Below are 23570 nucleotides of genomic sequence, written 5' to 3'. Positions count from 1 at the left end.
ATAAGGTCCTTGATGAGTCCTCCCCTGTTGGGGTATTAACCCAGAGATCTGGCCATGCTCCAGTTCAGATAATGCTGTTTCTCTGCGCTAAATTCCTCCTGAAGGTTCAATTAGATTTGGCCTTTATTCATCCTGGGCAATGACTGGAAAACTGCCAATTTCTAAGGCCAGAGCTTAGTGGTGGACGCATTTGTTTCACTGCTGACAAAGATTTCAATGTAAAATGTCCCAGGCCCTTGAGGATGGAAAAGGAGACCGATCTCAATGAAGCACAAGCTTATTGGCCCTCGTGCTGAGATGCGTTAACGTCTCTCTGTGCCCTGGAAGGGGTTCCTTGCCAGGATGGACCCGAGCAGGCTGGAATTTGCTGCCTATTCAGACCCCATTCCTGGGAGACAGGTCCACTAATGAGGTGTTTTATTTGAAGTCACCAGTGGTGTTAACACCCACAATTCCTTTGGTCAGTGATTACACAAAGCAGCATTTACTGGGTCTTAACATGGCTTGTGGAAAATGCCACCTGCATTTGGGGAGCATTGTGTACCCCTACCAAGTTTGTGGCTATGCTCTTTACTGGATTTAGCTTAGACAATCTTCCTACTTGGATTAATTAAAATATATTTCCAGGTGTTTGTAGGCTCTGGCATTACTTGGGTCATTGCATCATTTGCTACGTTTTATGTCCTGTGGCAATTGTGTCTATATTTCTTCAGTGTTGAGCTATTAAAGGAAACACAGCTTCATAAATCTGAGGTGAGGTTGGTGAGTAACCATCAAATCTACAAAGGTGAGGGCTCCATGTTCAAGGAAAGGAATCCTGAGCTGAGTGTGTGATTGACAGCTGTGAAATCACCAAAGGACTACATAGGCCAGTCACAGCCTTGTTCCTAAATCCTAGCGTAACAAAGTAAAACACAGATGCAGACACTTAGGAAACCACTCGCTTTACCCAGGTGATAGTAAGCCTGTGGGACTCATTACCCTGTGAGTGGGTGGAATACATTGACTTGGGAACTGTCTCACTAAGAGTAACAGTCAAAAAGGCACAAGCTGGCCTCCCTGGAGCCCTGTTCCCAGCCACAGTGCCAGTGGCTGTCCAGGCTGGCTGAGAGTGTGTGCTTTATCAGCAGGTACTTATTAGATGCCAACTATGTGTCAGGCACTGTGCTAGATATTGGGTGCAGGGGGTGCAGATAAAGGACAGAGTTCTTTCTCTTAGCTTCCTTGAAGGACATCAGGGGTGGCTCCTGAGTTCTGGATAAGGAGGGTTTGGGGACAGCAGTCTGATTGGAAGTAGGGGCTAGGTCTTAATGATATGCTTCACTGTTTTTATTTAAGTTTTATGTGTTAGATTAACAAAAATAGTTTGGTTGTTTTGTTTTTTTTTTTAAGTTTATTTAGTTATTTTGAAAGAGAGAGCAGGGGAGGGGCAGAGAGAGAGAATATCAAAACAGGCCCTGCACTGCCAGCATGGAACCCGACTTGGGGCCCAAACCCATGAACCATGAGCACATGACCTGAGCCAAAATCAAGAGTCAGACGCTTAGCTGACTGAGCCACCCAGGCATTGCCAAAAATAGTTTCTAAATATGCTTTTATTTATACCTTATGTGAGACTAAGAAAATGTTAGTTGTTTATATGTAAAAGAATATTTTCTTTGGGTTTGCCTGGCAAGGGACTATTGAGATTGTAGGTAGGTAAATGTGCCCCAGCCCCATGGTATCCCTCCCTGAGGCTGCCATCGCTGAACTCCCGTTTCCACCTGTGTAATCTTTTTTTTTTTTTTTACTTTAAAAAAATATTTATTTATTTTGAAAGCATGAGTGGGAGAGGGGCAGAGAGAGAGAGAGAAAGAGAATACTAAGCATGCTCCACACTGCCAGCATGGAGCCTGACACAGGGCTCGATCTCATGAATGGTGACAGTCTGACCTGAGTCAAAATCAAGAGTCGGCCGCTTAAGTGACTGAGCCACCCAGGTGCCCCTCCACCTGTGTAATCTTAATGCCATGTTGACATATGGGTCTTAGGGTAGTTTTTTTCGTTTTGCCAAGTTCTCTTTACCGAGGCTCTTCAAGCCTGGCTGCATGCTGACCAGAGGTTGCCAGCCTGGGTCTGTCAGAAATCAGCCTCACTTCTTTTCCCAGTTCCACAGTTGATTTGTTGGTGATTTGGGGCAAATTATGGTCATCTCTGGGTAACAGTTTCTCCTCCTGGAAAGTGAAATAAAACCAGAATGTTTCTGCAGGTTCCCCATGGAATCCGGAAGGTCAGTGCTTTGCCTAGGACACATCAGGAGAGTTGTTCAGAAGGCAGCCCTCTCAGAAACACAGTGGTATCACCGGTGGCTGCCCTTCACAGGTGGCTGCCCCACCTCTCCCCACTTGCGTCCTGCTTTGCATTCAGAGCAGGAACGCTGTTAGCACAAGGCTCATTTAAAACCTCGGTGGAGGAGGTTATCATAGCATCCTTAATTCTGGTGAGCGGCTCCAGTTTCCCCCTCAGCAGTTGGAGTGATTAAATGTCATACTCTATCAGGGGAGTACCAATTAAGAACATGGATTTCATGCTGGGTGCTTTCACAGTCTTTGGCTGGTTTGGGCCATAGTCCTGGCCCACCTTGGCAGCACCTTGAACTGGGGCATCCGTTGACTGGTTGGACTGACCAGCCAGAAGGGTCTCGGGGCCAGGACTGCTGGCAGGGCTTCACCTGCCCTGTCACAGTCAGCCCCCAGGAGCAGCTAAGATGTTACGCATATTTCCCATGACACCGCCCAGACAGCCACGCAGAATGTTTTTGCTTTGAGCCACAATGTTCCTTTGATTCATTGTAAAATGTCTGAGCTGGACAGTTCCCTCAGCAAACTGAGGCCCACGGAGGATGTGACCTACTCAGAGTCTCACAAGACCTTTGACAGCTCCCAGACCTCTGTTGCTTAGCAACGTCTTTGGGACAGAGTGGGCACTGTCGCTCATTGAATAAATGAGCAAACCCAGATCTCCTGGGATTTGTTTGAGTAACAGAGTTCATTTTACCTTTTTTGGTTCAAACCATCAGCATGCCGAATCTCATTTGGGTTCAGTGATTGATCTAGAGTGTTAGAAGATTCCACCTACTTTCTTGAAATAGAGTATCACCCCATGTTGCACATGCCACAGGGAAAGTTTAACCTTCTCGTCACTCTTTCCCTCATTTGTGGCACTTTTAAGCAGTGGTCCTCAAAGTGTGATCGCAGACCAGCAAGCATCAACTACACGTGGGAATGTGATAGAAATGAGAATTCTCGACTCCTCCCAGACCTACTGAATTTGACTCTCTGGGGGTGGAGCCCAGCAACCAATGGAACAGATGATTCCCTTGCTGCTGAAGTTTGGCAACCACTGCTTTAAGAGCTGTCTCGGCAGGGTTTCCTCCAGTGTGGGGTTGTATAACATTCATAATCAAATAAAATTTAACGTAGGTTTTTTTCTGACACATTTAATATATCCATGGTAGTTATTGTGCGAGTGGTAATTAAGCAAATGAAAAGCAGTTCTTATAAATGGCTATTATGAGTATTACCCAGGCAAATCAGGTTTTTATCGTTATTTCCCCGTTAGCCAGCTTTCTAGTATCTGACAGTGGCCATGCTGTTGGCAGTTTCCCTCATTACACAAATATACATCCTTCAGACACCCACAGAGACAACACTCATTCATATTTGAAGTCTGGCTCTAATTTCCCAATTGTTGGGGTTCCCTGGGATCATCTATCTTAGGTTGTGTTCCCCCCAAAGCAGGATTTAATGCAGATAGTTTATTTGGGAGGTGATCTCCGAAAGCACTGGTAGGGGAATGGGGTCACAAGAAAGAAAGGAAAGCAATTAAAGGGTTTGTTATCATGGGGTTACCACTCTGAGCCCTGGGGCTCAGCCCCACTGAGAAGCCCACTGGGAAGCCCTGACAGGTGGCCTCAGTTACCCCACTCGAGGGCGGAGGGAGCTCTGGGGTCTTTACCACCTCCAGTCGGTGTGGGTGAGAGCTGTTCCCTTAGCGGGAAGAGGCGCAGGACATTATCACCCTGGCACTTCCAGTCAACTTAGGGTGTGGGCCTAGAGGGCTCTGGAGGCCAGAGAGGACCCTCAGAGCGCTGCAGGTGCTTGTGGTTGCAGACTGTCCGGTGGACAGGCTCAGAAGTGATGAGTGTCGGGAGAATGCGGGCAGGGACTGGCAGCACCTAATGTGCCACCCGTCAGTGGTCCAGGCTGAGGTTTCTCCGGCTTTCCTGGATGCCCCCGCCCTGCTCCTGTGCCGGGAGGGCTTTGTGGAGCACAACCTCTCCCTCTTGGCACACCAGGACAGACCTGCTCCTGGGGTCCCCGTTCTGGGGGAGTGTGGCAGGCAAGTACCCTGGGGCCTGAAAGCAACTGCCAAGGACGGTGTCAGGAGTAAGGGAGAGGGTGCTGTGAGAATACTCTGGATCTTAGATCTGAGCCAGGGAGAGGGCAGGATGGAGTAAATGAAGAAATCTAGGGCTATAAGTGGCTGACATTGGGTCTCTGCTCTGATGGAGAAGAACAGGAAAAGCAGAGGCTTCTGGGCACTGGTAGGAGGAGAAGAAGGCAGAAGAGAAACTTCGACTTCTTGTCAGCACAGCCTTACATGCCCTTCCCCCCAACCCTGAACAGCACTCTCGTCCTGCCCACCCTTGGGTTCTAGTCTCTCCAGGCTGCAAAGAAGGGTCAGAAGCCAACCAGGCTGAGGAGGGGAGCTGTGTGCCAGGCCCCCCTTTGGGCGGATCTCTTGGCACACTGTGGTGATTTGCCAGGCTGCAGAGGATGGAGGGACCAGAATCTTGCACTCTTACTGAGGTACTCCTAACCTGGTTTTGCTGGGTCATGATAAGAAAACGAAGGACGACAAGGAGTGTCATGGCAGTGCCCATGATGCTTGTTTGCCAACTGTCTTTATTCTGACTGTGTCCATTCTTTTTTTTTTTTTTTTTTTTTTTGGTGCTTCAGTTGTCCTTTCCTTCGTAAAATGAAGGGGATGGTTTTCATGTGAGCTTGAGTTTTTTTGTCCCTTAGTCAAATGTTTTTATTTTGAAATAATCCTAGATTCACACTGTGGAAATAGTACAGGGAGGTCCTTTATTCAGGACCCTTCCCCCAGCTTCTGCCAGTGGTAACATATAATATAACCCTAGAACAATATCAGAACCAGGAAAGTGACGATGACATAATCCATGGACCTTATTCACATCTCACCAGTTTGACATGTATGTGCGGTTCTGTGCACTTTTATTAGGTGCACGTCGTGTGACCGCCACCATGATCAAGATTGGAACTGCTCTGTCACAAAGCTGTCCCTCACACTTCTGTCATGTTCATTTCTAAAGTCCTTTTTTGGCCCTGATGAAAAGTTGGATAAACATTCCCATTATCCCAATTAGGAGGGAAAACGGCCTGCAAACCTGCTAAGTTTAGGGACCACTGCCCTGTGTCCCCTTGTTTAACTGGGACAGCACAGTGCTCTGCACAGAAGCCATTTTCCTGAGCGAGGCTAGCGCCGGGGATGCAGAGAGCTAAGGGTGATAGAGCTTATCTGTGCCTCAAGTTTTATGCCTTTAGGGTTCAGCCTCTGGAGGCTTAAAAGGTTGCTCTGTGTTCTGCCACTTCCCTAGCTCACAAAATCAGTGGAGTATCTCAGCAGGGAGGCAAGAAGCAAGGTTTAGGCCCTCAATTGCCCATCTTACTTAACCTCTCTGAGCCTTCATTTCCTTACTTGCCAAACTGAGAGATTGGTCTGTATCTTCCCATCCTTTGTTTCCATTGACGGGGGCGGTGGTGGGCAATGGCTGAGTTTACCAGCTGGACTCACTTAGTCCCACTTCTGGGAGCAAAGCATTTTTAAAAAGGAGGTTAGAGGTTTTGTACTTCACAGTTTTGACTAGAGCCATCCTGTTTATTTTCAACTGTGTGGGAGCATATTTGAGATTCTGATGCGTGTGCCCGCACGCAGAGGCACACAGACTTGCACACACATACAGCCTGAGCCCAGAGATATTGGAGAAAAACAGATCCCTCGTTGATCATGGTTACAGTGGGCACTACACTTCCTTCAGCCCGAACTTATCCTTTCTCTACACTAGTTTGTTTGTTGCTCAAGCCTTTGATTCAGTAAGAGCTGGAATCTTAGAAGACAAGGTTTGTGTACCTCAGTTAACAGTGGAGCTAGGAGGCCCAGCCTGGGACCCCTGACCTTTTGCCAGGGACTCTTGGGGGTCTCGACAAGCTTCCCCTTCTCCTATTTATTCTCTCCTATAGACCTAAGGGAATGGCACGCCTGCGCAGGCTGCCTGCTCGCCCACCCCACCCCCTTCTCCTCTTATCCTAGAACTCTGTGAGGAAGTGACAAAGTTTTCCGTGGTCTCCCCAGTTTTGCTGTAACTGAAATAGGCACGTGGTCCCCTTTTAACTTTTAACTGCTTGTCCAACAAAACGGAAATTGGAAACTGAGAGGCTAGAAGATAGCCAACAATGGAGATGTTATAAAGTTATTAGAACTATTAAAGCAATAATTGTCCTGGGTCTTACTCAAACATTGATAAACTAGGTCTTTCCTTGGCTCCACTGACTGACTTTTCCCTCACTGATGTTGTCTTGAGGCTATGGCTCCCGCTACTTTTCCAAAGGGCCCTACCTCCAGGGCACGCACACAAAATCCTTAGAGGACAGTTCTTGACAGTGATAAATGCTTGCAAAACAGTTGAGACTGGTGGGTTGTGGTTGCTCTGGAATCTCCCTTCAGGCTGAGGCTGGAGATGGTCTTTTGGTGGGTGGCCCAGGGATCTCCCAAGGCAAAGGTTTCACAATGTGGAGAGTATAGCATGTCCGTCTTTTCTGCCTTTCTTCTCCCCACTTGCCGCTTTTATTGATGGTCTGAGAATACTCGTGCACTCTGTAATTGCAAGACTCCCTTAGTAACAGGCCCAAGAGGGCAAGTCCACAGGGGTTCTCCTGGTGCAGGCCGTCTTCACTGAGGCCGTTTCAAAAAGTCTGGGTCTTTTCTGGTTATCCGGTGTGATTGTATACTTTAACATGAAAGTTAGCCCACAGTAGTTTCGTGCCACAGCCCTTATAGGGAATGGGCTTTTCTCAGGAGACCCAGAGAACATGTGACCTTGGCCAGCCCAGCAAGAAGCAAGGGCTTATTGCTCTTCCTTTACGAGGCACCCCCCCCCCTTTTTTTTTTAATGTTTTCTTTTTTATTTTTTGAGAGAGAGAGCGCAAGCAGGGGAGGGGCAGAGAGAGAGGGAGACATAGAATCCTAAGCAAGCTCCCCATGAACTGTGAGATCATGACTTGAGCCAAAGTCGGGCACTCAACCTACTGAGCCACTCAGGCGCCCCTACCAGTGCCCTTTCTTCAGATGCTGGGTCCTTTCCACGGCCTTCTACTCCCTCGGCAGCAGAGGGAGTGCCCGACCCTGAGCTCTGGTCCCAGAATTTATTGGGCTAATACGAGGATATCAAGTTGTGCTCCTACCCCCTAGGCCAAGAACGTGAGATGGCAACTTACATCATTTAGGAATACTGATGTCAGTGGTAAACTCCAAAGCAAAGCAAGGGGGTGATTGCATTTAATTCAAGAGGCTGGTGGCCTCAGAGGAGCACAAAGGAAGACAGTGACCTAGGAAAGACATGCTGTTTGGTGGCCATGTTCTATTTCGTACACCGGGTGGTGGGCTTGTGGATGGGTCATTTATTATTGGTGTTGAAATCATAGTATTATAAAACATACCCTTTGGAATTTGAGAAAAATTTCATTTTTTTAAGAGGAAAGAACACAGTTGCTTGTGGTTGAGGTCAACACAGGGCTGATAATAGAGGTTGTTGACTCAGGAACTTAGCAATGAGACAGTGAGGATGCATTTGGAGGAATTTTAGGTGGAAAGAGGCCACACATCTGGGAGTGCCACCACTTTCCTCTGGTCATTTCCTCTTCGGGAAAAAGCTCAGGTCCAAGAAAGATGTATGTCCTGAACAGATCCCTCCTTGAGAATCAGATGTAATCACTTTAAAAGCTCTTCGTGTGTTTTTCCACTGGGTATTGACTGAACCCTCCCAGTGCTCAGTGCCTGCTAAGAGCGCCACTGGGAAATACAAAAGAAGCTTGGGTGTGGTGTGCATGTGTCGAAGGGCCAGGGCTCATCCTTGGACTATGTTTATGTGAACATGTTTGCATTAGTATAGTACAGCCCGGCTGCCTCTGCAGGAGGCAAGGATCCTAAACAAAGACCTTAGATGCAGTCAGTCCGGAAAGGGTGCTGGCAGGGAACCAATGCTTATCACATGCTTGCTGTGTGCCAGCCACTCTACCTGTGTTACCGCATTTAACCCCCTTGCCGTACGGCGAAGCAGGTATCATCATCCATATTTACGGACGAGGTTCAGGTAGGTTATGTATTTTGCCAAAGGGACAAACCAAGGATAAAGCCTTGCTCTGACCCCGGAAACTTTTTTATGTTAGACTGCACACAACGTGGAGGAGCACAGGTGACTTGATCTGGTTCTGGACGGAATTACAGGGTGAAGATTTGGGGGCTGCAGACAAGGCAGAGGCCTGCCCGGGTTGGGCTTGGGATCTCAGGAGCAGCAGCAGTGTAGACTGGTGGGTAGGGTGGGGTAAGAGCTAGGCACCATCATCCGGCCTCCGGCCAGGGTCAGGCATCCCAGGTGTACTGTCATCCATGGTCTTAGTCTCTGCTTTCCTACCCAGAAAACAATTGTCCTCCGTGTACTTATATCTTATCCTCTGAGAGTATGTTTGGGGGACCTGAAGATGGCATTCCCATGGTTTTTTATGCTCCCTGATGGGTGGGGCAGGGCACAGACTAGTTCCTAGCTCAGGCTTTTTCTTCAGGATGACCTTGGATGCCCATGAGCTTCAGAACACATCTAGGAGACTTGGAGGACTCCAGTTGCTTTGCCTCCCTGTCCCATGGTCTGCCAGGGTAGGTAAAGGGGACCACATGGAGGGGAAGGGTCTTGTTAACCTGGTGACTCCATCTCTGTGCTCCCAGCTTGAGATCTGGGCTGCGAGGAGTTCCCGTTACCAAGTGCTGTGTGTGAGTGAATGGCAGCTGTAAATTTGACTTGCATGAGGTAGCCTCTGAGTTGATAGAATGGAAGAGCCCATGACTTGCTAATGCCTTTGATCTGCAACTTACACAGCCATGGCTGGTTGGCCCTGGACCCTGGCAGTGATCAGTGAAAGCATAAGGCATTGTGCAAACAGGAACTGCCATGAGGAAGAAGGAAGGGCCGCTGCATGCTGGGATTTACCCGGCTTTTCAGGAAAGAGTAGCCAGAGAGGGGTTCTGTGTCTCTGGTGGTTTAGACCTACCTGAGCACAAAAGCAGTTTGTGAATTACGGTGTGGCCCGGCTCCTGGCATCTGTGACAGGGGTTAGTGTTTATCAGGCGCTCCTGCCAGCTCCCTGTAGGGGCTTTCTGCAATGGGCACTTGGGACGGGGTTGTTTGGTTAATTACAAAACTCTGTTAAAGGAGGAAGTCACTTTTAAAAAGAACACAAACAGGGGCGCCTTGGTGGCTCGGTTGGGTGTCTGACTTCAGCTCAGGTCATAAGCTCACAGTTTGTGGGTTTGAGCCCTGTGTCGGACTTTCTGCTGTCAGGGCAGAGCTGGCGGCTTCAGATCCTGTGCCTCCCTCTCTCTCTGCCTCTCTACCCCTACCCTGCTCGCTCTTGCGCGCACTCCCTCTCTCTCTCAAAAATAAAAAATAAAAAAATAAAACATTAAAAAAATAAATTAATTAAAAACAAACATTTTAATTTAACCCCAAACGAATAGGTGTGCCTCCCAGTGTTTTGATGTGGCATTAGGGCCTTTTCTTCCCCTGTTGACGTGCTATTTTGGAGTTCTCTGCCCTCTTCATTACGTGAATCACGCCCGTAAAACGTCATTGGCTAAAACTCACAGTTAGAGTTTCTTAAAAATAAAGCAAGAATTTAGTCACTTGCGAGTACAGAATCCTTTAGAACCTTTTATAATTTATTTCTCCAACAACACCTGATTCAAAGGCCTGTTATTGAGTCTCTTCAAAGCATCTACTTGGTTGTCACAGAGACTGCTCTTTTTGTGCCTGTTTCGTCATTTATGTAACGTTTAATTAAACTTCCCTGTTTTCGTCAACAAATATACAACTATCTTACACCAGTTTTGGAAATGATCCCAACTAATTCCTGGTAAGCGGAACACTCGGTGGGATAGAAGCAGGAGACCCGCGGGTGTGCTTGAGAGAATCCTGCCAGCTGGGAACGCGAGCATGAGTTTACTGGGGGAATAGATGGTGTGCAGCTCGGTCAGTCAGGTAGAGGTCATTAACGGACTTGCAAAGGAGGTGGTGGTATTGCTGTTGCAGATGGCCCTGCTGATTCCACGTCCGCCTCCCTCCCTGCCTGCTGACCCTGCCCTGCAGGAGCCAGCTTTCTCAGAGGTGTGGGATGTGAGGCCAGCACCACGGCCTGAGCCCCTACCTCTGTGGGGGAGGCGAGCAGGCCTGAGCGGAGACTGCTTCCTCTCCTCTGTCCCCTTTCTCTCTGGTTGCCACCCCCCCACCGTGTTCCTGCCAAGGAGCTGCCTTGTAGAAAGGCGTCACCTCCCCCCCCTCCCTCACATGAAACGTTTTGTCCTGAATGGAGAGGCAGCCTCCAGCTGAGTGTCCAGGAAGTGAGCTATTGTTCACACAGCATGTTCTAAACATTTTCTGCCAGAAGGAAACCTTTTCCCCCTGGTATGTCCTTTTTTTTTTTTTTTTTTTTAAACAAAGGAACCTGGGTTTTGATTAACTTGTTTTTTAGGTAGAATTCTGTTTATTTTGGAACCAGATGAATGTGAATCATGAGTGCAAACCCTTTCTAATCTCTATAAACTGAAACAAGCAAGGGGGTAAGACTGTGTGGGCTGTTCACCTGGCATCTGTGCTTTTACAAGGACCACAGACGTTTCTCAGTGCAAGCAAGACTTACAAGTGGGTCAAGTGGGTTCCAGCGTGAAAACGAAATGACTCTTAGGCTCAACCCTGTTTTTCCGAGCGCAGAATGTTACAACGCTCCTGGGTACTTTACTGCTATGGCCCCTGGATATTGGCAGGGACCGAAACTTCCCAGTAACAGGGGCAGACAGATACTGCCTTTGGAGAAGGAGCAAATCTCCCTTTCTGTGCTTACAGTAGCAAGAAGTGTATCTTCACCTATGGGACAGTGTCTTTCAGGAATGGATGAATCACACGAAGACCCCACATCTTTTTTTTTTTTTTTTTTTAACATTTATTCATTTTTGAGAGACAGAGACAGAGTGTGAGTGAGGGAGGGACAGACAGAGGGAGGCACAGAATCCGAAGCAGGCTCCAGGCTCTGAGCTGTCGGCACAGAGCCTGACGCAGGGCTTGAACTCACAGACTGTGAGATCATGACCTGAGCTAAAGTCGGACACTTAACTGACTGAGCCACCCAGGCACCCCAGAAGTTAGAGCTTGCTTGAGTATCCTAGTAAACAGACTCCTCATTACAGCTCCCTCTAGAAACCAGACACTGCGCTAGGACTCCGTGTGTGTGGTCTCACATCTTTATAGCAGCCCTGTGTTGATGTCTCCATTTCTCCTGTGAAGAGACAGAATCTTGAAGAAGAGGGGTCGAGTAATTTGCCCGTAGCAGCGATCCCACGGGTGAGGAATTTTTCCACACTTCATGGAAGAGGAAATTGAAAGAGAAGTTAAATGACTTGTCTAAGGTTCCACAACTAATTTTAAAGGATTTCAGGGGCGCCTGGGTGGCGCAGTCGGTTAAGCGTCCGACTTCAGCCAGGTCACGATCTCGCGGTCCGTGAGTTCGAGCCCCGCATCAGGCTCTGGGCTGATGGCTCGGAGCCTGGAGCCTGTTTCCGACTCTGTGTCTCCCTCTCTCTCTGCCCCTCCCCCGTTCATGCTCTGTCTCTCTCTGTCCCAAAAATAAATAAAAAACGTTGGAAAAAAAAAAATAAAAAAAAAAAAAAAAAGTATTTCAAATGCAAGTTTTGTATTCCAAAGTCCTTGTTCCTTCTTTCACTCTGCAGAATCTTTTCAGTGTTCCCTATCCCATATATTTGAAATTGTGCTCTGAACTTTAGTAGAGTAGAAGCTAGGCCCTAAAGAAGCTGGATGTCATGAATTATAAAGCTAATGAGTTGGGCACAGTCACATGTTTCTAGTGCTCTGACCATGGACATTGTTCTTCTTCTCTGACGTTTGGTTTCCTCTTCTGTAAAATGGGCAGAATCAGAGCTCTCCTCCAGGCTGCTTGTGAGGATGAACTGATCCACGGGGCGGGCACTGAGCTGGTGCTCAGTGCAGAGTGCCCCAGTGACAGAACCCAACCCTAGGACCTAACAACCCTGGGAGGCTCGAGTGCCAACATTGTTGATCAAAAGTACTTTCTGAAGAGAAGGGTGCCTTGCTGTGAGCCCCTGAATTCGATTTTCAGGAAAGAGGACCTCCCTAAGTAGGAAAGAGATAATTTAATAAGCTCTCAACACAGTCCACCCACCTCTACCTTGTTCCCTCAGTGTTCTGAGGGTGGATTTGATCTCATTTTATTGACTTCAGGCTCTAGAGGATACGAACGCATTCCATTAGCCATGTATTCTAATGTGCTGCTTACCATGCTGAAGTAAGTCATTGATGGAGGGATCAGTGTCTTTTGAGTCGGATTAATACGAACCAGTTTCCCAGGGTTTGCTCATCCCTGGGAACACTGATAATTGAGTTTTCAGACTGTCAAGACCAGGGTTAGCCTGGGTTCCAGAATAGAGAAAGCCACACCACAACAGAGACGCTATGCTGAGGGCCCTTCACCCACAAGCTTGGTGACACGGAATAATGGTGAAGTCAGCTTTCCCACATTCCTTTCTCTTTGTCTCCTTTGCTGAGCCTGTCTCTGCTTATTAGCATGTTGAGCAGAGTTCATTACAATTGATGAAACTTCAAGCCTTTTTGACCTTACAATTTACTATTCTCTAAAAGATTTGATCCTGAAAGAAATATTTTTTTCCCAGGATTTTATTCTGAGAATTTTCAAACATGCAGAAAACTTGAAAGAGACTTGAATAGTGGGTCCCTACATACCCAGCACCTCGAGCCTACATTCTGTTAATTGCATTTTACTGTACTTGTTTTGTCTCCTATCCATCCATCCATCCCTCCATCCCTCAGTCCACTTAAAAATTGGTTATTTTTTGATGCATTTCAAAGTCACTTGTGGCCATCATAGATTTCATCCCTAAACAGTTTAACCATATTGTATATCATTAACTGGAGTTTGATAGATATATGTTCATAGGGTTTTGGGAAGAGGGGCAGTAAAATGTATACAAAATGAAATGCATAAATCTCAAGTCTACTATTCCTTGAGTTTGGACAGACACATACATTTGTGTGACCCAGATTCCTATCAAGATGCAGAATATTGCCATAAACCCAGGAAGTTCCCTCGCACCCCTTTCCAGTCACTCCTTACTGCCCCCTACGTTTTTCCACCTCCATAGATTAGTTTTGTCTGTTCTAGAACTTCATATGAATGGAATCAATGCAGAGTGTGTGCTTTTGTGTAAGGCTTGTTAAAAAGAAAACCACAGGCCCAAAGTGGAGTCCCTTAGGCCAGGTCACCAGACTGGGGCTTAATTAACCTAATCTGATTGCACTTTCAACCTCCCCTAGAAATGTAGTCTTAACCAGGTCAGTCTGGGAATTTTCTGGTCAGCACCCATAAGGTAATCTGTCACATTCCCCAAAGGAAGATGAGGTAATCTACCTACTAAGACCCTTTTGTCCCCAGAGGAAGGTGACCTCACCTGAAATAGTCCTTTTTTCTGTTCTTGACTTCCTTGTCCTGCCTTTGAAAGTCTTTCCCCTTCTGTAGCTCTTTGGAGCTCCCCTCTACTTGCTAGAAGGGATGCTAACCAACTCATGAATCATTTAGTAAAGCCAACTAGATCTTTAAATTTACTCAGTTGAATTTTGTTTTTTAACAGGCTTCTCTGAAGGATTTTAACTAGTGCTCTAAAATGAATTTTGAGAACTCTGTCAACTTCATTTATCCAACTTCCTCTTTCATAACTTCAGAGACCATTAGGAGTGGTAAGCTGCAACAAATCTCAGGGCAGCTGATGGATACTGATAGTGTATTTGCATTAAATGTATATGATCTTTTTTTCACACCATAAGTATGTGTAATTTGGTGCTGAGAGTTTTGCATGTGACTCCCCTAGTCTTATGAGGCAGATGTTCCCCCTGCAGAATCTGAGGAGCTGACGGATGTGGTACCCTTTCCCTGGCCACACTGCTGAGGAAATCAGTTCTGAATGGGAATTTAGAGTGTTTTCTGTGGGCTGGTTTAATCGATCGCTAGGCTAACCGTGCAGCCAGGGCGCTTTAATGAAATTCAGATTGTGGAGGAATGGGAGCAAGGGAAGCTTACTCGGTGATGGTGGTAGTGAAAGAAAAACCAAGGAAGGTCCAGGAAGCAGGTTGCCTGGCATTTTAGAGACCTGCAGCCTCCCTGAGGTTGGGTGCCTTCCTCCCCGTTCCTCAGCCCCGGCCCCCAAATAAGCCTCCTCCTGGGTAGAAAGGAGATTGTGTAAATTGGAGTAGAACCCAAATACATAACCCTCATTAATCTTTTAGAGTCTTGTCCCACTTATTAAAGCCAGTATTTGGCACATAACCCAGAGTTATGTGGCAAGCCATAATAAAGTTAATTGGAATCTAGGTCTCCCAACTTTTTTTCTCCTTTCAGCAGTTTCTTGAGGCTTTGAGTTAAAGATTTGCCTGGAAGGTAGGGTGTTCCAGGGTGCGGAGGTCACTGGCCAGTGTTGTTTGCATGTAAGGTCTTCCTCCCTGGGTAAGGGCCTTCCTCCCTGTGAGATGAGATGTGATGCCGGGTCTGGGGAATGCGCATCTCTGGTGGGTGGGTCGGGAGCATGTCCCTGGTCAGAAAGTGCCAGCTGGGAGAAGTGGGGTGGGAGCTGCTTTGGGGAGGGGGGCAGGGAAGGCCCAGTCAGTAACCTAAGAGGCGTGTGAAAGGTAAAAAATGAGGAAGGGGGGATAGGAAACGAATTGGGGAGCCACAGCGTCTTGGACTTTGTGTTCCCCCGCCCCTCCCCCAGAGTCTAGCCTGGGGCAGATAACATGCAGGCTTTAACAGGAGCCTGAGGTGACACAAGTACAAAACACTTGTGAAACAGAACCACTCTGTTGTCTCCCAGCCTGGAAGGATTGAGAAGGAAGGTAAGGATGTAAAGGGGACTCAAGTTGGGGGGATATGCAGCAATAAATACAGCAACAATCTGTGTGCCCCCTGTGATGAGACAAATTAAGCCTCCACCAACAGCGGCGTGCTCTGTGGAAAAGAAGTTACTCATTGTCAATGGAGCCGCCACCGCAGCCTCTGCCTCGGAAGGCCGGCCCTGAGTCTGTTGGCAGATATTTATTCGTTCCCTGCCCTCTTCTCCCCTCCCCCACCCTCTCCTGCCTCCCTCTCCTAAAAGCAGTTGACAAGGTTAGAAAATCAGGACAAATAATTTACTTCAATCCATCTCTGTCTTTCCTGAGGCCTTGTGCGATTTGGTCAGGGGCGGAGGGAGAGGGGGGGAAAAAATAACCCAGACCCTGGTCAGTGACCCTTTTTCCAACGTGGAATCAAAGCCCACTCCAGGCTGAGCCTGTCTGCTGCTGAGAGGCAGGAAGACAGAAGTGGTGATGAATTCTTATGTGGTTTCTGGGCCCGGGAGTGCAGCTGTCAGCAGTCTTCAGGGTTCCTTGCCCAGCTGGAGGCATGTCAGCAGTCACCTGATGGCACGCGTGCAGCATCCAGTGAGACTTGGGGTGCTTAAGGCTCAGTTCCTTAGCCCTGTGCTCCTAGGAATGTGGAGCACTGTCCAAGCAAGGGAGAGGGTCTGCCACTTAGTACCCCAGAGCAGGAAGCTCGAGCTCCCCGGGGAGCAGACTCTGCCACCAACGGCACTTAGCGGAAGCAAGAGCTGTACCACCCGCGAGGAGTTTGGGAGTCGGCCCATGAAGCAGAGCTCCAATTCCCTCACCTGAAAAATGAGATAATATGTTTGCTTGGCAGTGAGTTGATGCTCTGCAGGATTGCTGAGCGAAAGGGCCAGCTGGTAGTTGTAGGGTATGAGGTTACTTGTGCCCGCAACCCAGGGAGGTTGGAGACAGATAAAAACAGGGGCAGGGAATCCAGACTGGGGTCCAGAAGTGTTGGCTGCGTTTCCTCTCTTACAGTATTAATGAGGTGACTAGCCCGATGTGGGCATTTAACAAATTGTAGCTGTTCTTGTTTGTCACTGGCCGCCTCCAGTGGGCCAGCCCTGTGCATGGCTCCATGTGAGATCTAAAAGAGACAGTATGAAACAGGGTCCTTGCCCTTAGTGGCTCTGTAGTGTCTCTGGGACACCTCCTAAAAACAGTTCATCAGGGAAATAACGATACAAAGCAGAGTGTGTTTCTGGACCAATCAGGTATTAAGCATTGGGACAGAGAAGGAGAGGTAGAAAGGGTCTCCAGCCCTGGCAGTACGGGCCCAAGGGGATTGGTATGTATTTTCCAACTGGTGGGAGAGTCCTTGGGAACTGAGAGTTCCCCAAGCAGCAGAAAGAGGGTTGGGAGGGAATGTCTGACCTCAAGAGCCAAATTCAGTCAATGGTGAATTGCAGAAACATCTCCCTTCATGTTCCCATTTGCACCAAAAGAAAATAGGAAGCAGGTGATCCCTTTCCCTCCTTCCTCTATGTTAGGCCCCACCTAATGGGCATGTTGACCAGACTGATAACTGCTCTCCTGATACTTGACTACAAATGGGAGCCCCTGAACGTAGCCATTGCTTGTAACTTGTACCACCTTCTGGAAGGGAGGTTTCACACAGGCCTTGGATCTAGGCTTGTGGTTTCTCAGGTGGACTTCCTGTTCCTACAGAGGTATTTCTGTCCCCGACAGCTGTCTTCTCCCTCCCATCACTCCTGATACACGTTGAAAAGTCCGTTGTAATCTGACTTGTTCCCCAAAGCCAGGGTGTAGTGATAGGGAATAGAGACCTGTTTATCTGTATACGGAATATCACCACCCATGATCCTGTGTTCTTTTTTGTTTGTTTGTTTTTGTTTTTGAGAGAGAGCAGGGGAGGGGCAGAGGGAGAGGGAGAGAATCTGAAGCAAGCTCTGTGCCCAGCGTGGAGCCTGACTTGGGGCTTGATCTCACGACTGTGAGATCGGGACCTGAGCTGAACTCAAGAGTCAGACTCTCAACCGGCTGAGCCACCCAGCACCACACAATCCTGTGTTCTAAACAAGCACATGTCAGAAGATGTGAGCAGCGGTGTCTCTAGCGTTTGAGTTATTTTTGTTTTCAGCCACATGGGGAATATGTTTCATACATCCCTGGTGGGGGCAGGAGGGGAGAGTCTAAATAGAATAACCTTGAGTATATTTTGAAAATGGAATATTTCCAAGCATTTTTAAGGTACATGTATCCATTATGTCGATAATGCTCAGGCCTTACCAAACACAAATATAAGTTCCCTATAGAGTTTATGTGAAGTGCAGTATTAGAGCGTGACCATTGTCCGTCTCTCCCCCAAAAGGTCACTGAACCTCAACAATAGAAAAGAGAATATTGAACTGTGCCCTTCCAGGACATTACACCTGCCTGCTTTGTCCCCTGAGATGCAGAACATTTCTGAGAAAACAGCTTAGTCAGATTTTTTTTTTTTTTTTTTTTTTTTTTAAACTCAAGCCTAAATGGTTAAACTACACAAAGTATATAGATCAGAATGGTGTCTGTTTTCTCGGTCAGCTCCTCTTTGTCTAGACTGGAATGACCATGTTCTCCCTCTGCTGGTTCAGGGCCTTGGAGGGTGTGGCAGGGAGAGAGGAGATCCGGCTCCTCCCTGTTTCCCCAGCCCCTGGGGAAGATCACAGTCCCAGACAGCTCTGTGCTTATGGTGTCAGGGCGGACACCTGCCGGTCTCTGCCCAAACAGGACCTTTTCATTGCCATGTTCCTCCCAGCCCTGTGTTTCTGCCGAGGCAGGAAGGGGTGCTGGGTTGTAAGCTGTCAGTAAACTGCCGAGTACTCCTAGTTCCTCTATAAACTAGAATCTTCTCAGCGTGACTTAGCTACTCCAGTTCACAGGACAGCGACACGTACAGTTTCAATGAAATAGTTGTGAGAGTGTCCTTGCATACCCTGCCAGAGGGTGGGCTGTGGAAACGTGGGCTGTTCCTGGCCCTTTGTAGTGGGTGTGAGGGTGACTCCTGGGGCCAGCAGGAAGGAAGGAACAGAGCAAAGAAGCAGCAGGGTGTTCAACTCTGTTCACTCGGATTTCAAAAGGCCCTTTGGCAAAGGGCCAATGAATTGGGCAGCCAGGAGATGCTGATTGGTTAGGTCAACTGTGGCTTTGGGTGTTAGGTGATTATGATGATCATGAAATAGGTACCGTAGATGACTTGATTTTATATTAAAAGCTACCTTGGGGTCGTCCTCCAGTTCAGCTCTTTCCACCCACGACACTCTGCATGCCTTGGGAAAACAGCTTTTTCTCTGCTAGCTCTTAAGTAAATGGGCCCCTCCCTCCCCGGCTTTCATTCATTCAGTAGGTTCCCTGTTTAACACAAGCCAGCCCAAGGGGGCAAAATGGCAAGTAAAACATGCTTTATTCCAACTCTCGTGGCCTTTTCAGTGGTGATTCTCCCACATACACCCTCTTTGGCCTGGAAGAGAGATCCATAGCCTGGTGGAGCCATTCCAGGGATAAGGACCCATTCACTCCCCCCATGCAGAGAAAAGTTTTCTCATCTCGAGCACCCTGCTTTTCTCCTGTAAATAGAGAAAAGGAAAAGGAAAGCACATCAACAGATATCTATGGAGTGCCTGCTCTTTGCCCAGCTTGGAGGCTTCTATGATCTGGGCAGCCCAGGCTTTGGGACCTGGGCACTGATGTGTCATGTAGTGCAGCCTGGGGGTGGGGGAGCAGCTTGGCCTGTCTCCAAATATCCCTAAGCCTTTCCTGTGGAAGAGGAGGTATTCTAGGGCAATAACCAGACCAGTGGGTTGAAGTCAGAAGAAAAAAGATTTCAATCTGTAAAAAGACAGATGTTATAAATTGGCACTTTCTGCATATAAGGCGAACTGACTGGGAGAGTCAGTGATCATCATAATCACCTAACGCCTTATCTCTGGAAGGCCTTTAGCAAAATCGGACATGGGGTGGGAGTTGGCATTACACGACCCGTGGGGTCCCTGCTGCTAATTCAAGATTTTGTGCCTGGAAGAACTCTCAAGAGGGAACCATGTGTACAAACATGTATGTAGAACAGTGTTCTTCATGGCACTGTTGAGAATGAGAAGAGATTGGAAACTACATACGTGACCACCAGGGGACTGGTTGAATAAATAAGGTGACATATCTTATCTATTAAAAAGAAAAAGAAAAAAAAATGTCCTTATGAACTGTGGGAAGAACTCTAAGATGTATTACTAAATAGAGAAAACAAGATGCAGAGCAGCATATATAGACTGCCTTTGTCAGTGTGGGGGTAGAATACCTTCATATGTTTGCTTACATGTGGCTGGAACAGCTCTAGAAGCACACTTGAGAAACTGGTTACACTGGTTCCCTGCAGGGAGGAGAGCCAGACAGCTGGGAGACAGGCACAGGGAGACTTCTCTGAATAACCTTTGTATCTTTTGAACTTTGAATCTTGTGGATGTATGACTTGTCAAAAAATACAAGTAAAAAATTTTTTTTCGACTTTAACTAGGTTTTTACTAGGTTGAATGGAGCTCTAAGAGGGGAAGTGGAAAGCACACGAACCTTTTATCGGGCATCTTCTGTGAGCCAGGCCTTTGGCTAGATGCTCTACGTAAGCTCTACTTTTAATCCACACAACAACCCTTCACAGGAGGCAGGACCCATCCCTGGTTTGTTTTTGTTTAATGTTTAATGTTTGTTTTTTAATGTTTTTGAGAGACAGAGACAGAGCACGAGTGGGGGAGGGGCAGGAAGAGAGGGAGACACAGAATAGGAAGCAGGCTCCAGGTTCTGAGCTATCAGCACAGAGCCTGACGGGGGGGCGCGAACTCGTGAGATCATGACCTGAGCCGACGTCAGACGCTCAACCGACTGAGCCATCCAGGCGCCCCAAGACCCATCCCTGTTTTTGTAGAGTCAGCACTGAAGCTGGGAAAGCGTGAAAGTGCTTGCCTGTCCGTGTGGGTCTTTCCCACGCGGCACCAGGCTGCCTGTTGAAGGAGGCAGTTCTTGAAATATGCGGAGGCCAAAGAGAATGATGCATTAGGAAGGGAAGGAGGAAGACATTTTCTTCAAGGGACAGGGCAGACCTGCGGTGGCGCTGCCCGCTTCCGTGCCTGCCTCTGGGCTGTGGGGCTGGTGAGCAGAGGCACACCTCCATTTGCTCCACAGGTCAGACGTGTTGTGTTTCCCTTGGCTTTTGCTGAGCTCAGGGATGGAGTTCACAGTGTGTGTTAAAAGGCAGTTTTCTGTGGCTGGAGGAAAATAGCTACAGCTCCCGGCTGCAAAGGGAAGGATGGTGTTTGTTCTGTGCTCTTCTGCCCGCTGTCAAATGTGCTGTCTTTGTCTGCCAGCTGGAAGCTGGCTGGAGAGTTGTGTTTTGGAGTTTTGTTTTTGTTTTTGTTTTTGTTTTTGTTTTTGTTTTTTTTTTGATTGTCAGACCCAGGCTCCTTACTTGCACTTAGAGGAAAAAGCATCCAAGCCCTGGTACAAAAGGTTCTCGTAACATTCTTTTCGGAAAAAGAGCCATGAATGAGCTCATTATCACTGCATCCCAAAAGAGGAGGAGAGGAAGAGAAGGTGTCCGCCTCCTTGCTGCCCTGTCTTGCCCCTGGCCAGGTTTCCTGGAGTGGGGGGCTTGGCTCTGGCTCAGGGTGACCAAAGCCAGATGGCTGGAACAGGTGGTCCATACAGGGGGCAATGCTGGAGACATCGGATGCTTTGAGACCAGCTCTCCCTGCTGTGGTCCAGAGGAAGGGTACATGTCTGCATCAAAAGATCCTCTAATCAGAGTTATACGCCTGCCTCACTTTCACTTCTAAGAGGTTCCTATGTTGAGGTTCTCTTCTTGTCTCAGTTCTAAAAATTGTCCTCATACCTCAGAGCTGGCAGTCAGGCAGCACCAATTATCTGTTGAATGCTTAGGACTTGCCAGGCACTGCTCTAGGCACTTGGGGTGTCACATGGAACCAAGCTGGCAAAGTCTCTATTCTCATGGAATTTAAATTCTGGTGTGAGCAGTGAAATGTGCCAGGTCTGGCCTGCTGTTGTCCAGTCTCTGCTGGGCTGGGGGAAGTGCTGCAGGAGGGATATATAAATGCCTTGGAAGGAAGACTTTTCGGCATTTCCAGCAGCTGAGCCCAGGTTGTTACCCACTCCCTCCTTTCGGAGCGTGTCTTTAGTCCCTGTTGGGCTGTGGCCACAGAAGGGCCTTTCTTGATATGAGCAGCAAAGAGTTCTGATCCCTTGCAGGTTGGCGCTTGGACCTTGGAATCATCTGGAAGAGACCTGGAGCACTCCCACACACACCAACTGCCCTGTGCACTGATAGTGAGCCGGCAATGTTTAACTGAAGCCTGACAGCCTCTCCTTTTTGTTCCTCTCTCTTCCGTTTCAGATTGAGAAAATCATGAGCTCTATTGGAGAAGGGATTGACTTTTCTCAGGAACAACAGAAGATCTCAGGTATCGTACCAAGCAGCCGCTTTCCCGTGGAACACAGACCTCTGGCTCCTTTCTGGCCCAGGTTTTTCCTCTGGCACAGAAGACAGACATTTGGTGGGTGAGAGAGGTCAGCCTCTGCCCGCGTCCTGCTCCTGCAATTCAGACACGTATCTGTATGGCCCATCGAGCTGTTATTGTAGGCCGAGGGCTCTTCTTACACATTGGAGGGGAAACTGCATTTTAGGCCACCTATTGAGAAGGTTTTTTTTAAGTTAACAGTTGTCACTTGTCCAGAAGTATTTTTGTAAATGTAGGTTTTCTCCGATTGGTTTAAACTGGAGTGCACTCTGGCTTCTGTCTGTCCACTTTCCCAGGCAACTCTGGCACTTACCCCTCGTGAGAAAGTAGCTCTCGTTCGGCTGCTCCACGGCAGTGGCAGAGCGTTGGGTTGGCTCGGTGGTCTCAGACTGTTAGCCTGCATCACCTGGAGGGGTTGGCTTTGCTGTCCCTCCTTGTGTCTGTCTCTGCATTTTTCCATTTACTTAGTCACTCGTTTTTATCCTGGGTCACTGCTACTCTCGGCATTCTTTTCTTTTCAAAGCCCTAGGGGTGTGGTCAGCCTTGATTTCCTTTGTTGGAAGCAGGGAGCTAGAGAGGCCATATCTGAGCTGTTTTCCTTGATAACAGACCTGTGGTTGTATTACTTTCTTAGGTGAGGGGACATTTCTAAAGGTACCTGTTAGCTAGAGCAAGTCTCATGCCCCATCCCCCAAGCACCTGCAGACCTCCCTCTGCCACCAGAGCACCCGGGCCGAGTCAGTTCAGTGAGGCCTGGCCTCTCACCATCCCTGAGGAAATGCCTCTCCAGCTGGAGGGAAGGGCTTCCTCGCTCACTCAGGAGGCTGCATGCAGGACTGGCCTCTTAGCCCAGGTGACACTTCTGGTTCCTCTGGCCCTATCAGGGAGTCAGATGGGTGGGGACAAGTGTGCACACTGGGGGAAGGGAGCTGCTGAGGCTGTGGTGCTTGTGAAAGTTGCATGGGCTCTGGAGCCTCAGCCCCACGTTCAAATTCGGCTTCTGGATGTATGAGGGTCTTTGGCAAGTCCCTTAATCTCTCTGAGCCTCAGTTCCCTATCTACCTTTGGATAATAGTACCTACCTCATAGGTTTGTTGGGAATGACTAATATATACAAATACTTGAGCAGAAGAGGTAAATGGTAGATAGGCTCTTTTTTTGTCCATGAAATAATTACTTACCCGTATCAAAAAACCTAGGGAGGAGGTGCATCTGCTTGTCTCCCTCCACCACGTCTCCAATTGGGTTCCCAGAGCCACCTTCCAGCAGCCTTGTTTCCCTGGCTTTTAGCAAGAGAGGGCCCAGCTGGGTGTGGCCCATCGTAGTCATCAGTCTTGGATTACGCTGGGGTCTGCAGGGGTGGCTCTTCTGACTCAGCGTTTGTGGCTCTGTCTCCACGTGCTGGAGAACAGACAGACAGCCTCCCTCTCTGTTGTTGTGTGCAGCCTTCATCAAGAGTCAAATGTTTGTTGGGAGTAGATGTTCAGTACTGAGACAAACACCATTACCGTTTTCCAAAACCGTGCTTGGGGGACAGCCAGGACTGGGATCGATAGCAGTCCGTTCGGTTGAAGCAGCTTTCTGCTTGCCTGTACCCCTGTATGTCCAAGGAATGCACGTGCTTGAGAGTTTGGGTCAGTATCTCAACTTTGATAAATCAGGAGATGTGGCAGCACCTTTGGAAAACACATTTCTGC

General features: G+C 48.1%; 1 protein-coding gene across 6 annotated transcripts in view; it reads left to right on the top strand.

Moving 5' to 3' along the window:
• Nucleotides 1-23570, top strand: part of ANKS1A (ankyrin repeat and sterile alpha motif domain containing 1A) — a 178351-nt gene that overhangs the window by 124345 nt on the left and 30436 nt on the right. For all 6 annotated transcript variants that reach the window (XM_019456827.2, XM_019456830.2, XM_019456826.2 and 3 more), the window contains one exon: nt 21750-21816. In XM_019456827.2, coding sequence (XP_019312372.2) covers nt 21750-21816 — 67 coding nt within the window. The remainder of the gene's footprint in view (nt 1-21749; nt 21817-23570) is intronic.

The sequence above is a fragment of the Panthera pardus genome, unplaced genomic scaffold, assembly GCF_024362965.1.
Source record: "Panthera pardus isolate Hobbes unplaced genomic scaffold, ASM2436296v1 HiC_scaffold_17, whole genome shotgun sequence".
NCBI lineage: Eukaryota > Metazoa > Chordata > Mammalia > Carnivora > Felidae > Panthera > Panthera pardus.
This window is presented reverse-complemented; position numbering and strand designations above follow the sequence as displayed.